A 16,005-nucleotide genomic window follows, 5' to 3' on the forward strand; every position below is an offset into this window, starting at 1 on the left:
ATTTTACTAACGTCAAATAATACTTATTTTATTTATTTATCAAAAAAAAATACTTACTCTTCGAGTAAATTGGCAAGTTAATCTGGCTCTAAATATTTAGAAGAAAGTAAATTCGCCAGTTTCACTTTAAATTATCAAAATTATATTGAAACAAAATATAAACTTAAACGTCTAATAAATTTTATTCGACGAATTAAATTCATTGATTTATTTGTTGTTGGTGAAACTGGACCTTAGTTCGATTGCAGAACTATAAAACAGGTTTCAATTTTTCAAATTTTATAAACTATAAACATTGCTGATGTTAACATATTTATTATAAATCTTACTAACTTGTAAATTTTAGCGCCCTAGGAGCAACCGCATTAGGTGACATCATATATGTATGTGGCGGATATGATGGTGTGACTTCGTTGAATTCAGTGGAGAGATACCATCCAAGTACCAATTCTTGGTGTTCTTTGGCACCAATGAATAAGTCGAGAAGTGCAGGTGCAGTCATTGCTTGTCAAGGTATGGTGAAAAAATAATATTTAAGTAGATAAGTTAAGTGACCACACATGTACTACGCCTATTGATATATTTTTGCCAATTTACTGTTCTTGTAACAACATTATGAATGCCTATATCTAATAGGAGGAATTTTGACAGTTTGTTGCAAGTAGAACCCATGTTGTATTGGTGTTAGCGTTCTTCTTGGGTAGTATGTCAATTATTCAGTTATTCTTTACATTTACTTAGTGTTTTGTATATTTTCTTTTTCAATGATTTGGTTGGGTCCTTTTGTAATTTTGTATATGGTCCATTTGTGACTATGGTCACAAACCATACATACTCATGACGTTTCACGTAAATTGTCAAGGTCAAGACAGCAAATTAGAGATGTCGCTGTCAGTCAATTCTTTTGTCATATTTAACAACTGACAGTTGACAATTAGGAACCGTTCAAGTATTACGTAACGCAGGTTGGGGGGGGGGGGGGGGGTCAAAAATCTTCAAAAATTGCGTTACGTAATACTTGAGCGCTCCCTTAAATTAATTTGTTATTTACTTTTCATTTTACAGTTTGTGGCTTAATTATTTTATTATAGTGGTGTTACGTTTTTAATTAGATTTAATCACAATTTTAATCAATTGTATTAACCTCCTCTCCGTTTTATGAGTAGAATTTTTAGTTTACATTGATCATCCCGTGTTGTGTTTCTCCACATTTAAAAAAAAAACAATATAATAGATCCTGAAACAGGTTATTCCAATAGACAAGTGTGTCATCAACATTTCGAGCCTATATATTTTTGGAAGTTTGATAAAAGATTATAAGGTATTTATCTAAACAATCATCCTACAAGATTCTTTCAAAAATTTTCTTTCAACTGCATTCAACTCAATATTACACATCAGTGCTTTCACGTGACACATGGCAGTAGTGTTAAGCATTTTGAAAACAAATTGGAATATTTGAAGTTTTCAGTAAAACCGTAAAACTATGATTTTTGGTTATATTGGTATTTCAGCCCCGATTACAACACTACCTACTAACAGAACTTTTAGACAATACTTTTAGTAGGTATTTTTTTATGTAGATGGAACTTTTAAGGTAATTTTAACTCGTAGTATAATTATTGAATAAAACATTGAATTGTCTTTCTGTTGTTTTAATTTCCTGCGAAATTTCATCAAAAATCCCGCAAAATTTATAATTTGAAATTCCCACGTAACTAAATTTTGTCAATTTAGTTCCCATTCCAATCAAGAGATGGCGTTAATTCGATCCGAAAGATTAACATGGTCGTGAAACGTCTAGAGTATGTATGGTTTGTGACTATGTAATTCTTGGATTTTCTCTGTTATTGAATTTTGTCGATCATTACACTTGAGTTACCCTTGTCAGCTATATATATATATATATATATATATATATATATATATATATATATATATATATATATATATATATATAATGATCGACAAAATTCAATAACAGAGAAAATCCAAGAATTACATAGTCACAAACCATACATACTCTAGACGTTTCACGACCATATATATATATATATATATATATATATATATATATATATATATATATATATATATATATATATATATATATATTATTGACTCATACTATTTAAAAGTTTCAATAGCTTTGAGTTTCCCGTTACTTAATTTTGCTTCCAATTGTGTCCTTTTTTCTGTTGTTGTTTTTTATGCAGCACTAATTATGTCTGGTTTAGGAATTGATGGGTAGGCTACAGAAAAAATTAAAACCTTTTGAGAGCTTCATTTTCTCTGTTGTGTTCAATTTCAATTACCATCGATGCAACACCTATTTTATTTATGCATGTAAACGTTTACAATTGCACGCATCCATGTGTTGATGACACACTGTAACATTCGACATACAGTATTTGACACACAGTCTGTAAAAGAAAAAACTATTACTTTCGACGACTATTATTTTACTGTTTAACCATATTATTTGACCATAAGTATATGTTGCAGGTTACATATACGCTTTAGGTGGCCACGATGGCTTGTCAATATTTGATTCAGTAGAGAGGTATAACCCAGCAACTAATACTTGGACGGAGGCTCCACCAATGCTCACTAAAAGGTAATTAGTTTTTTATATAAAATTTATAAGACAGAGCCGATACAGTACTTCAATAAATCGACACAAATTCTTCAAACTGACTACTGTAAAAATAGTTTTGAAAAATTTGAAAAATAGATAGTTTTCAATATTCTACAGTAGACTCCCTCTATAAAGAGAACTGAAATGGCGGACTAATTACCTCGTTATAAGCGGATCTCGTTATATCAGACAACAATAATGTGCATACCACCACTACTGAAATGTTTTGATGCCTCCTACATAGTTTATTAGGTGTCGATGGTCGACTTCAACAATGAAACTTGGCCATCGTAGATTGTAACATTCAATGTCGGTCAATAGATAAATAGACAGGAAGAAGTTTATTACAGGCGGTGGAATTAATTACAGCACTGGCCTCTGTAAGCACACAGATGTTGGACATTCCTGTATACAGGCAGAGGGGTATTTATAGCCATCACCACGCCAAAAACAGGTAAAGAAACATACATACTCTGATTTCATTTTTCCTCGTTTTAACCAAATATGCCTCGTTATAGAGGTGTTATAGTTCAATAGGAATTTCATGGGACATATAGTAAGTGTACCTCGTTATAAGCGAAACCTCGTAATGTCCGTGTTCGTTATAGAGAGAGTCTACTGTATTTACTAACCTTTCTTAGCATTTAAAACCTAACCTAACCTAACCATTCTTAGCATTTAATAACCTTGAGATATTATTTTTATGCATAATTCTTTTCCAGGTGTAGATTGGGTGTGGCAATGTTAGGTGGAAAATTATTCGCTTGTGGTGGATACGATGGAAGTTCATTTCTTCAAACTGTGGAAATGTTTGATCCAGCCACTAATAAGTAAGTAAAAAGTACCTCGATAATATTTTTCTCATAGGCATCTTTCAGTGCGTCACAGTTTTTCGATTTCTTTCTAACGCATTAAATTGTATGTGACAGGAAAAAAGGCACGTCTGTGATTACAGAAATTTATAACATTTATTCTAGTTGTCGATAGATGTCGCTATAATCGAAAAAAAAATTTATTTACGAATTATATAATATCTCTACGAATATAATATGTACAATTTATAAGACTATACAAATCAAAGAAAATACCATTTTTTAAATGCAATAAACACAATTGACTTGTTTTTATGCCAAATTACAAATAAAATGTGACAACTGTCAGATTTAACTAAAATGTCATTCTAGAATAATTGTTATAAATGTATATTATCACGGACTTAACCTTTTTTTATCATTTGTGACGCAATGAAAAATGCCCATGAAAAGGACCATATTAGTTTATTTTGGAGGGGCAAGGGTGGCACCTTTTGAGAAAATATTGCAGTATTTGTGTAAATACTTTCTGAACTAAGTACCCTTAGAAGTCGTTTCTTAAAGTATTTGGTACTTTAAAGTAGTTTCTTTACAAAAATATATGTAAACTGAAACTCCATTTTTGGTGAAAATTGTATGTTCAAAGATAATTTAAAAAATTCAGAAGGTGGCGTTAATAGGTCTCCTTATGGCTAAGTAGGTCCCTTATTATGCACAATTTTCATGACAGTATGAAATGCATGACCATATCTGAACATAGACCTCTCGAAACCCGCATATTTAAATCCCTGACTCATCCACATTAAAATTCTCTATGAATCAGTTAGAGTTAGAACTTCTTCTAAATGTTTTTTTAACGTAGTTTTCAATATTTGCAAACCAGTTTTTTATGTCTCGTTCAGATCTCCACTAGCATTAACTGCCGTTATACCTTCAGTTGTTCTTTTAGAAACCTTAACCTTGTCGTATTTTCTAAGTTTCGGTATTTTACTACAATACTACAAACGCCTTGAAAATTGTAGGAATACATTCATTCATTCATGAAGTATTACAATCCCTAGGGATTATAGCTAACGCCATGGCGTTCAAAATAGCATTCTTGGTTGAGGTGGATTAGTCCTCTATGTCATTTATAGCTTGCTGTGTGTCTTTGTTGCTGTTGTGACTCTTTCCCATTTCTTCCTGTTCTTGCACTGAACTTTCTAGTCTTTCACATTCATTGCTCTTATGTCTTCTTGTACATCATCCAGCCATCTTCTTCTAGGTCTTCCTCTACACCTGGGCCATAGTGGTGTCCAGTTAGTTATTCTTCTCAACATATCTGAGTGTGGGCGTCTCTGTATATGTCCTATCCATTCTAAGCTAAGAGATTTTATGAATCTGACTATATTTTCTCCCTTTAGTTATTTTTCAATTTCGGCATTTTTTTTTCATTCTTATTCTCCCTCTCTTGTTACATTGTGACCCAGTATCGTTCTCAGTATTTTTCTTTCAAGTTTCGGAAGCCTATCTTCTTCCTCTTTCTGGTTAATCGTCGTTGTCTTCATCCCATATGTAATAACAGGTCTTTTAAGGTCTTAATCCATCTTAAGGCCATTGGTACATTAGCTATCCCTACTTTTTCTGTCTTTACACGGCAAATTACGTGTAGTAAAATTCACACCGATATGGATATGTAAACATTACTACTTGACAATCATTAACTTTAAAGAGATGGCTTTTGAATGTTCTTGGATAACTGTTACTTGTATAATTGCAAATTACTAAGTCAGTTAATAAATGTGATAATTTTTTCACTAACTATGTATTCAGTGATTGTAATAATTTATATGTACAGCAAAAACTAATACTCAATCGGGAAAAGAGGAAAAGTGTTAAAGTGATTTTTTAATAATATATTGTTACTATGGAACGCTTACAATAATTTTAAACATCTTTAACAAAAAAATACTTGGCTCACAGAATATATCCTGGTCAATTCTCTGCTTGGATCGTCCATAAATAACAAACCATTAACTTTTTATTAAGTTCACGTCTGAAATCAATTATTTATCAAATACACTACCAATTTAATCAACAACTCAAAATATTCCCGATGCCATGTCAAATATTGAAAACTGTCACTGTCTTGTCATCATATTCTATTTGACTCAGGGCGTTGTATGACAAAGATAGCGAATGTTCGATTTGGAAAATATCACCACGGACATGGTGTCCATTTTTTTCGAATCCTGAAAAAACTAATAAATATTTTAAAAAAATTTAAACGCAGAATGAAAGACTAAATTATTATCGAGGGCCAAAAGTCCCTTAGAATATATAAAAAGTTTCTTTTGAATGAGATATTTGAAATTAAAAATCACACTACATTTTCTCTTAGTTTTTCACCCCTGTAACTTATTAAAATAAAAATTATAGAAGTTTTTAGGGACTTTCGGCCCTCGGTAATAATGTAGTCTTTCATTCTGCGTTTAAATTTTTCAAAAATACTTATTAGTTTTCTCAGGATTCGAAAAAAATGAATCCCCATTTAAATACCATTTCAGCCGAAAATACGTACCCATCCCCTTAAGTTATTACTTAACCCAATAGCTGTCTGGTCTTCAATAACTGGCGTTTTATCGTATATCATTATTTATATTTTGTGTTCGAATACTTATTTTGTATGTAATTCAAATTTTTGTTTATTTAGGTGGGTATACGTAGCGCCGATGAACGCCCAAAGGAGTCGAGTAGCTCTAACAGCCAACATGGGGAAACTATGGGCAGTAGGTGGATATGATGGTATATCTAATCTTGTAACGGTAGAAGTATATGATCCAAAGAGTGATAAATGGATCTACGCAGCTGACATGATAGCACATGAAGGTGGAGTCGGCTTAGGAGTGATTTCCATACCGTGAAATATATAATTTAATGAAGCCATATTTTTACTATCATTATTCAAAACGTATTTTTTAAATTTTTTTGTTTTACCGATCTGTGAATTAACAAAATTTTAAATTTTTAGTTACACTTTCAAAAGATCTGCAAGAATGTGTGTAATATTAAATACCATTTCTGCTCGTGACTAGTGTTGCCAGGTTCGATTTGTTTTTAATCGGTACATAAGCAAAAATAAATCGGGATTTAGGGTTGTAAATCGGGACAAATAAACAACAATAGCCAAGTAAATAATCGTTTTGGAGTGTAATTTTCAGTCAACTCGAAATTGCATGAAAATCTGGTTTTAGTTAAAAGTTGAACTTGCACTGTTGGTTGCTTTTACTTGGGGGTGGCAGTTACAGATACCCCTTCTCGGGGCTAAAAAAACGCGCGTTTAAAGTAAGTTTAAAAATTGATCAACTGACTAACTGTAAAAACTTTTGTTCTACATAATTTTTAAACTCAATAAAACTTTAAAGTCAATACTTTTCAAGTAATTTTATCGAAAAAAATATTGTTAACGAAAATGTAGCTTTTAAAAAACACAAAAAAAATGTATGTTCAGAAAGTCTATAAAACCGGTAAAAGCAAAGTTGTAGCTCATCAAAATATTCTTATTCGTCAAATTCCAAATCGAATTTTTCAACTTGAATTAACCAAAAAAAATAAGCAATTTTCGGGCAAAACCTATTAAAAATTTTTAAAGTGTTTAAAAAAATCTTTAATTTTGTTTTATATAAAAATCTCTAGTATTAAAACTAAGCGCGTTACGCTAAAAATAAAGTTGGCCCCTTTTTTGTTAAAAAAAAATCGTGAAAATCTCCCCCTATTTAGCACCGTAAATAAAATTAATAGTTACCGCTTTACCATATAATATGTGTATTGTTTATACGATCTGTAAGGTTTACCGGTTGGGAGTGCTTAGTTTTGAAAAAAATTGGTTTTATAGTAAAAAAAATCTTAAAAAAATGAAAAATGCCCTTTTTCAAAATAACTTAAAAGTATTAGGGATACAAAAAATCTCAAGCAGTAAAAAGTAGGTAGGTTTTGCTTTTAAGATTTATTTTGTTTTTCTGTAAGACAAAAATTTGTTAAAATGTGGCTGTTCATATTTTGCATACACTCGTGATTAGTGACTCGTTCAGGCCCTTTCAATTTTGTAAAAAATACATAAGTAAAGTAAATTGTTTGTAAAGCGGTAATGATTAATTTCATTTGGGGTGCTAAATAGGGGGAGATTTGCACGATTTTTTTACCAAAAAAAAAGGAGTCAACTTGATTTTGAATATAACTCGCTTAGTTTTGATGCTAGAAACTTTTTTAAAACATAAAAATAAAGCTTTATTAAAAAAGTTTGAATCGGTTTTTCCCGAAAAGTGCTCTATTTCTTGGTTATTTCACGTTGAAATATTTGATTTGGAATTTGACGAATAAGAACGTATTTTTCATGAGCTACAACTTTGCTTTTGCTGGGTCTATAAACTTAACGAGATCACAATTTTTTTCATTTTTTTATATTATGCTACATTTTTGCTAAGCATATTTTCTTCGATCAAATCCTTACTTTTTGAGTTATTTGTGAAAATCGCCTGAAAACATGATTTTTTGTCGAAAAATAAACATTTTTAATCGTAAATAACTCGAAAAGTATTAACTAAGTTAAAATTCGATAGAACTAAAATTGCTTAAAATTAGTTAATTTATCCATCTCCGGACTTATTTTAAACGCGCGGCTTTTCACCCCAAAGTAGGAGTGACTGTCACCCCCGAGTAAAAGCAACCAACGGCACAATCCGTCCAAATTTTCATGCAATTCGGAGTTGATCCTGAAAATTACACGGTATTGCCGTATTTCCCGTTCATTTACTGGACTACAAGGTGTTTCTATAATATGTATTTAATCCTATTCTTTTTCTCATGATCATCTTTCAGTGCGTCACAGTTTTTCGATTTCTCTCTAACGCATTAAATTGTATGTGACAGAAAAAAAGGCACGTCTGGGAATACTTCGGTAATTATTCTAGTTCGGTGATTATTCTAGTTGTCGATAGATGGCGCCATAATCAAAAAAGAATTATTTATTAAATAAAATAATAATATTATCAATATAATCTGTACAATTTATAAGACTATACAAATGAAAGAAAATACCATTTTATAAATGCAATAGACACAATTGATTTGGTTTTATTCCAAATTGAAAATAAAATTTGACAACTGTCAGATTTAACTAAAATGTCACGTTAGAATAAATGTCATAAATATGTATTATCACGGACTTACCTTTTTTTCTATAATTTGTGACGCACTGAAAAATGTTCATGAAAAGGAGAATACATAATATTTAATAATAATCAGACGTAGATTAAGTAAATTATTTATTTTTTTATTAAAATTATATTTTTCATTCGATTTTGCCGGTTTTAGGCAATGTTTTTATAACATAGTTATAAAATTCACTGCAAGTCCTGAAATTGGTTTTCGTGGGTGAAAATCGGGACATTTAGTGTCCCGATCAGGTACAAATCGGTACGCGTCCCCAAACCCCTGAAAATCGGGACGTCCCGCGCAAATCGGGACACCTGGTAACGCTACTCGTGACAGTTTTTGAAGTGTTGTTAAAGGGTCCCCTGATAAAGGTTTTATATAGTTATAACAAAATACCTAACACAATACTAGTTTCCGATGTTTTGGAAACTTCTTCTTAAACATGATTTTAACTTTAACTTTTTTAATTAAAAATAATCTATTAATACCTGAAAATAACCTGGAAACAAATCAATGAGATAATTATTAGAGTACCTATTACTTGGAAAGGGCATGTCTTCGAGATCATTGGACTACAGGGTGTTAGTAAATGAGTATGAAAAACGTTAAAGGGTAATTCTACATGGAAAAATAATGACAGTTTGCTCTATAAACGTATGTCTGCAAATGCTTCATTTCCAAGATACGGGGCGTTGAATTTTTGTTTTCAAACTGCGAATTTTTTTATTGCTGTAAGACCTTTTAAGGGCACCCGAAGTCCCATTTAACGACAATGTTAACATTATGTAACATAGCTCTGTAACCAAAGCACTTAGAGAGCAAATTTTTGATTTATTTTGAAGCTAGATGTATTGTTTAGTCCCGCGTAGATTTCTGTAAAGTTAGAGTGAAAGAAACGTATATTTTAAATTTTTTTAAAATACTCTTACAAAAAAACCCAAAAAAGTTTAGATTTTATTTTTTATTTGACTTATTTTTGCACATTTTTCAATAAAACTTTAAGCGGGACTGATATTATCTATCTACAACTACTGTAAAAATTTGGACCTTCTATCATCTAACGATCCAGAGATATTTGACATCAAAATTTAAAAACCTAGTATTCGGGAAATCGCAAAAACATAAAACCCTCTAATAGACTATAAAGCTACCGGTACACGGTAAGTTGAGTGCAGACGTTCAAAAAACAAATAATTTTGTAACCATGGATATTTTCTACTATAATGTGTTATATATCGTTGAAAAGAGAAGATTTCAGAGAATAATTTTTTCATAATAGGTTCTTTTTCATAAATTAAACGTGGAATACAAAAATAATTTTTAATTTGAAATATCTCAGTGGCGTACCATTTTTTTTCTTTAAAAAAGTTCAGACCATTACCCGTAGGCGCGCCAATGATGATAATAAAATTGTTATTTGTTGGCCAACAAATGCGCAATAACTACCTCTTGAAACTCACAAAATGTAATTTTCATATCTCAACCGGTCTTAGAACAATAAAACAATTGGCAGTTTGAAATAAAAATTTCAACACCCTGTATCTCGGAAACAAAGCATTTGCGGACATACGTTTATAGAGCAAACTGCCATTATTTTTTTTATGTAGAATTATCCCTTAAAGTTTTTCATACTTATTTACTAACACCCTGTATATGCGCTATGAGAAAGTGCATCAAAAACAGAAAATATTCTATGAAACCCTATCTGAAACTATAAATAGCCGCAAAGAAATTGTGGTGTTGGGAGATTTTAATGCTTGGACAGGGAAAAAAATAAGTGACAAAATCGTAGGAAAATACGGGGACGATATAACAAATAAAAATTGATAACACTCTAATAACATAAAAACGTACATAAATAAACCCGGGTCCAACCAACGAGAAACATTACGGGGAACGCAGCAAAATGCAAAATTTTGACGCATGTCAAAATTTTCAATGTGTTTTAAATGTAATCATTTTTTTTTTCGAATCCTGAGAAAACTAATAAGTATTTTTGAAAAATTTAAACGCATAGTGAAAGACTGCTTTATTACCGAGGGCCGAAAGTCCCTTAGAATAAATAAAAAATTCTTTTGAATGAAATATTTGTAATTAAAAATCACACTAAATTTTCTCTTTTATTTTCATCCCTGTAACGTATTCAAATAAACATTATACAAGTTTTCAGGGACTTTAAGCCCTCGGTAATAATGTAATCTTTCATTCTGCGTTTAAATTCTTCAAAAATAAATAGTTTTTTCAGAATTCGAAAAAATGATTACATTTAAAACACATTGAAAATTTTGACATGCGTCAAAATTTTGCATTTTGTTCCGTTCCCCTTAAGTCAATTATAGATTATGTTATAATAAAATGAGAAAAACCAGAAAGCCAACAAATTCAAATGTGAACTTACAATCAACTGAAACTTTCAAATACTTGTGCGTCCAAGTAACATAAAAAAACAGGGAGTAATGAAGAATATATTGCAGGATTAGCCAAGCAAGATCAGCCATTAGGCATTTGCATCATGGAGTAATAAAATAACAAAAGAAAAGAAAAAAGTATAAAACAATAATAGAAAGGATTGTACAGCGACTAATTCTCGAAAATAATTAGAAGAAACAAATCAAAAATTGAGGCTCGAAGAACGAAAATATTCGGGGATAAATGGCAATTAGTCTAGACATAATAGACACAATTGAAGTCAAAATACTAAACTGGTATGGATACCTGCAGAGAATGACTGAAAATAGATGACCAAAAAGGAAGACCAAGACGGTCCTGGAGAAAAGATGTCGGAGGACGTCCTCGCATCTGGACGGCGCAGTTGTAGAACACTGTTTTTTAATTTCCACAGAATATCGCCCACTTAACATGCTCACTGAAAGATCAGCTTGCTAAGAACAGTTTTAAACCATTCTATTGTGTAAACAGTTTGTACGTATATATAGATTGTTGTGTTATTATGTTTTGTTTAACAGAAACATGCATTCCTATCAAATAATTGCCAATATTTTTTATTAATTGTGCCTTACCCTCAAAGAGTCGTTGGCATAGTAGTCTGGGCATATTATCGGAAAAGAGGCCATTTTTGGGAAAAGTTATTTACCAGCAATTTTATTGCTGGAATCGAATCTTATAATTCTATATATTAATAATATATCTATGCAAAGTCCGCAGGTAGTGTGCTACTTTTTTTTATAAACAAAAAGGCGCCCCCAAATCGGGTTTTGTTTTCAATTATTGCTCTATAACTTCATAGATTTTAACTTTACACCAAAAACACCCAAATAAAAATTTACCATAATTAAATTCTGCATAGACATGTTTTTCTCGATTTACTTAGACGAAAATTTTTTTCGAAAAATCCGGTTTTCTCCAACAAAATCTTTAATTTTCAGCTAAAATTTTAGGTAAGTAAGTAATTATTTATCAATAATTAAATAACTTGGTCTTATAAAGCCCTTTTGGTATAAACTATTTATATCCAGAAGCCGATGGAAATTGAATGAACAGTTTAGCAAAAATGAATTTGTTAATTATCAATTTACGGTCGCTATAATAACCATAATAATTATGATATATAAGAATAACTATGATTTTTGTATAAAAAGGCACTATACCTATCTAATATACTTTACAGAATTGAAATTGGACTATTTAAGCGCCCTCAGGAATATTTTAAAATTATAAAAAATTGTTTTGCTTATAAACAAATAGAATATTTTGGCAACTGTTAAATTAAATTATGAAAACGATATTGAAAAGAACGTGGCATGACGCTTCTTTTAAAAGAAAAAACGTTTAATTGCGATGAGTGGTTCCTGAGATACAACCCGTCAAAGTTCACCGGCATGTACGGCGATGATATAAACAATAGGATGATAAGTTTCGAACCATCGCTTTTTTATTTCGGTCCTCTTTCTCCACACAAATTTTCATATCTTTAAAAGAAACATAACATATAATATAATAATAAAAACTATCCATATTACGAGTAAAAAATACCAAAATTCCAATCAAAAATTAGGTTGGAGAAAATGGAATCTCAAAGTTCAAAATCAATATACGTTAAAAAAAATGCATTTTCTCAGCTTCCCATGGAGCAATTTTCTTAATTTTTTTTGGTTCCCAAGTAACATGAGTCGAGACATCTAGCTAACGCATTATTAGTCAAAGTTGCTTTTGTTTTGTTATAATAAATTTATTTATTTATAAGAACATAAAACTACATATTTTTCCAGTTATAGACTTTTTTTATATAAATTTACCATAAGTTTACCTTTTAACGTTTGAAATACAAATATTCTCATTTAAAAGCTGTATAATTATTTAAACAATCTTGTTTTAAATAAATTAAAAGTTGTGTTATAATAAATAATTTATTTATTATAACAAGACAAAAGCAACTTTGACATTTAGTAATGTGTTAGTTAGGTGGCTCTACCCGAGTTACTTGGGAACAAAAAAAAATGAAGAAAATTGCTCAATGGGAAGCTGAGAAAATGCATTTTTTTAACGTATACTGATTTTGAACTTTGTGATTCCATTTTCTCCAACCTGATTTTTGATTTAAATTTTGGTATTTTTCACTCGTACCGATGGTCTTTAATTTCTACCGATGGGTTTTTATTAATATAATATATGTTATGAGTCTTTTAAAGATATGAAAATTTGTGTGGAGAAAGAGTACCGAAATAAAAAGGTAATATTTCAAAAATTGCCATCCTATTATTTATATCTTCGCCGTACATGCCGGTCAACTTTGACCGGTTGTATGTCAGGAACCACTCATCGCAATTAAACGTTTTTTCTTTTAAAAGAAGCGTCCTGCCGCGTTCTCTCCAATACCGTTTTTATAATTTAATTTAATAGTTGGCGAGATATTCTATTTGTTTATAAGCCAAAAAATTGATTATAATTTTAAAATAGTCCTGAGGCCGCTTATATAGTCCAATTTCAATTCCGTAAAGTACATTAGATAGAGTGCCTTTTTATACAAGAATCATAGTTAATCTTATGTATCATAATTATTATGGTTATTATAGCGACCGTAAATTTTTAATTAATAATATAATTGTTGCTAAAGTGTTCATTCAATTTCCATCGACTTACCATCGACAATATAATCTATACCAAAAGGGATTTTATGTCACCAAGTTATTTAATCATTGATAAATAATTACTTACCTAAAATTTTAGTTGAAAATTAAAGATTTTGTTGGAAAATTTTCTTCGAAGTAAATCGGGAAAACCTGTCTCTATGCAGAATTTAATTACAGTGAAATTTTATTTGGGCGTTTTTGGTGTAAAGTTAAAATTTTTGAAGTTATAGAGCAATAATTAAAAAAAAACACAATTTGGGGGCGCCATTAATATATATATATATATATATATATATATATATATATATATATATATATATATATATATATATATATATATAGTAAATTTAAAATCAAGATGCAGAAGAAATAAACAAACCAAGACACGGTAAATGCTACTAGGAGCACTCCCGAATCATAATTTACAATGTATAAACTTTGGAAATCATGATTTGGGATTTCCAAAGTTTATACATTGTAAATTATGATTTGGGAGTGCTCCTAGTAGCATTTAACGTGTCTTGGGTTTGTTTATCACTAGTGCATCTTGATTGTAAATTTAGTATAGAATCATAAGATTCGATTCAAGCAATAAAATTGCTGGTAAATAACTTTTCTTTGTATTTTGCTATTTAGCCCAGAGTATAGTAGAATTTTAGGGTTATACCATTTATTTAGTACATTTATGCAGTATACGTATGATCATTTTTTATATTATATATTATTTATCACCGTGCCTTTAAAGTATTTTGCAATTATTTATATTGAAGTCAACTTCATCTAGTTCTCCACGCCTATATCTTTCAGGTCTCCTGCTATATTATCTCGCCACCGGAGTCCGCGTGGTCTTCTTCCAGTTGGGACTTCCTCCCATACTAGCCTTACTGTTCTTTGGTCAGAATATCTTCTGAGGTGTCCTGCCTATCAGAGTCTTCTGGACTTTATTTCTTTTATTATGTTGGCGTCTGGGTATAGTTCTTAGAGCTCTTTGACCAGCTGCTTCAAGCACAGGCCCAAAGATTTCTTCCTTATGATTTTTCTTTCCAAACGTAGTTTCTTTTCGTTTGTTTTTGTTATCGTCCACGTTTCGCTGTCATGCATCATTACGGGTCGTATGATTGTTTCATATAGTTGTATCGTTTTTTTCTTTGTTTCGATTTTATAAGGTTTTGAAGGACCTTGTCTTCAGTTATTGTTGTTCCAAGATACTTAAATTTTCTAACGCGCTCATCGATGGTGAAGTTCTGACCGATCCTGCCTCTGATTTGGTTATTGCGGCTCATATACATATATTTCGCTTTACTTTCATTGATTAGGAGCTCCATCTTCTCTGCTTCCCTCTGGAATCTGACGAAAGACTCCATCATTAATCTGGTATTTCCTATTAGAACGATATCGTCTGCAAATGCAGAACAAACAGTAAGTTTGGTCCTTCTCGATGAAATACTGTAGTCGGTTTTTCGATTCTTGCACTTATGATGTGTTCCAGAGCTAAGTTGAAGAGTTCATGCGAGGATACTCCAGTAAAATGTATAATCACACAAAATAAATGAAGTCTATGGTTTTCCATGGAAAATATGGTTTTCCAATAAAATTAAGATGTCGACCATAGCTATGATAGAGGAGATATGGAATCTGTTTAGCAAAGATGATTATAAAGACGTTTTAAAAAAATTACCTCTTATTTATGAGCTACGTTATGTTATAATATTTTATTTATTTCCTATTATACTCATTTCTTATTTGGAATAAAGTAATTTTTTACCGTTCAAACTTCTTCATAATATAAGCTTTAAGTCATTACTATAATAGTTTTTTTTTTAATTTTTTGGATATGTAGAAAGTGCAGTTCCAAATCAATTTAAAGACTACGTTTTACAGAATTGACAGTATTGTGATTATATAATATAAATTTATATTGTAAGTTATATTAAAATATATAATTTATAAACTTTTTTTAAATTACAATAAATTCAAATTTCAACCTCTGGCATTTTCTTATTGTTTACATCCACGGAGAAGTCAGAAAATTTTCGAGTAATCGTTACGGATATTTTCCATATTTCCTTGCACCTTAAATGAGGTTCGATAGAAACGGCCGGAGATAACTGGTATGCAAGGGATGTACTGCAAGAGGTCGCCCCTGTTTGGGGGCGCCAAAATGAGCCTTTTTCTGCTAGTATTATATAAAATATTAATTTAAAAAACCGAAGAGTCCTATGCTAGTTTTGTAAGCGAGCACGTTATACCCTAGTGCCGGGACTGGTTGTTA

The 16,005-nt window shown here is 30.8% G+C and overlaps 1 protein-coding gene across 2 annotated transcripts in view; it reads left to right on the top strand.

The window, feature by feature from the left end:
- The window catches only part of LOC126887129 (kelch-like protein 18), a 38,597-nt gene extending 22,876 nt beyond the window's left edge, over positions 1-15,721 (top strand). Inside the window, exons 8-12 of one of the 2 annotated variants that reach the window (XR_007698968.1) lie at positions 347-513; positions 2,506-2,617; positions 3,361-3,468; positions 6,143-6,523; positions 8,980-15,721. Coding sequence is in view for 1 of the 2 variants with exons in the window: in XM_050654484.1 (XP_050510441.1) it covers positions 347-513; positions 2,506-2,617; positions 3,361-3,468; positions 6,143-6,353 (598 nt within the window). In the remaining variant the exon portion in view is untranslated. Of the gene's footprint in view, positions 1-346; positions 514-2,505; positions 2,618-3,360; positions 3,469-6,142 lie in introns of both variants that reach the window. The other variant, XM_050654484.1, reaches the window with a different exon arrangement.
- The last annotated feature ends 284 nt before the right edge of the window (positions 15,722-16,005 follow it).

Source organism: Diabrotica virgifera, chromosome 6 (assembly GCF_917563875.1).
Source record: "Diabrotica virgifera virgifera chromosome 6, PGI_DIABVI_V3a".
In the NCBI taxonomy this organism is placed as follows: domain Eukaryota; kingdom Metazoa; phylum Arthropoda; class Insecta; order Coleoptera; family Chrysomelidae; genus Diabrotica; species Diabrotica virgifera.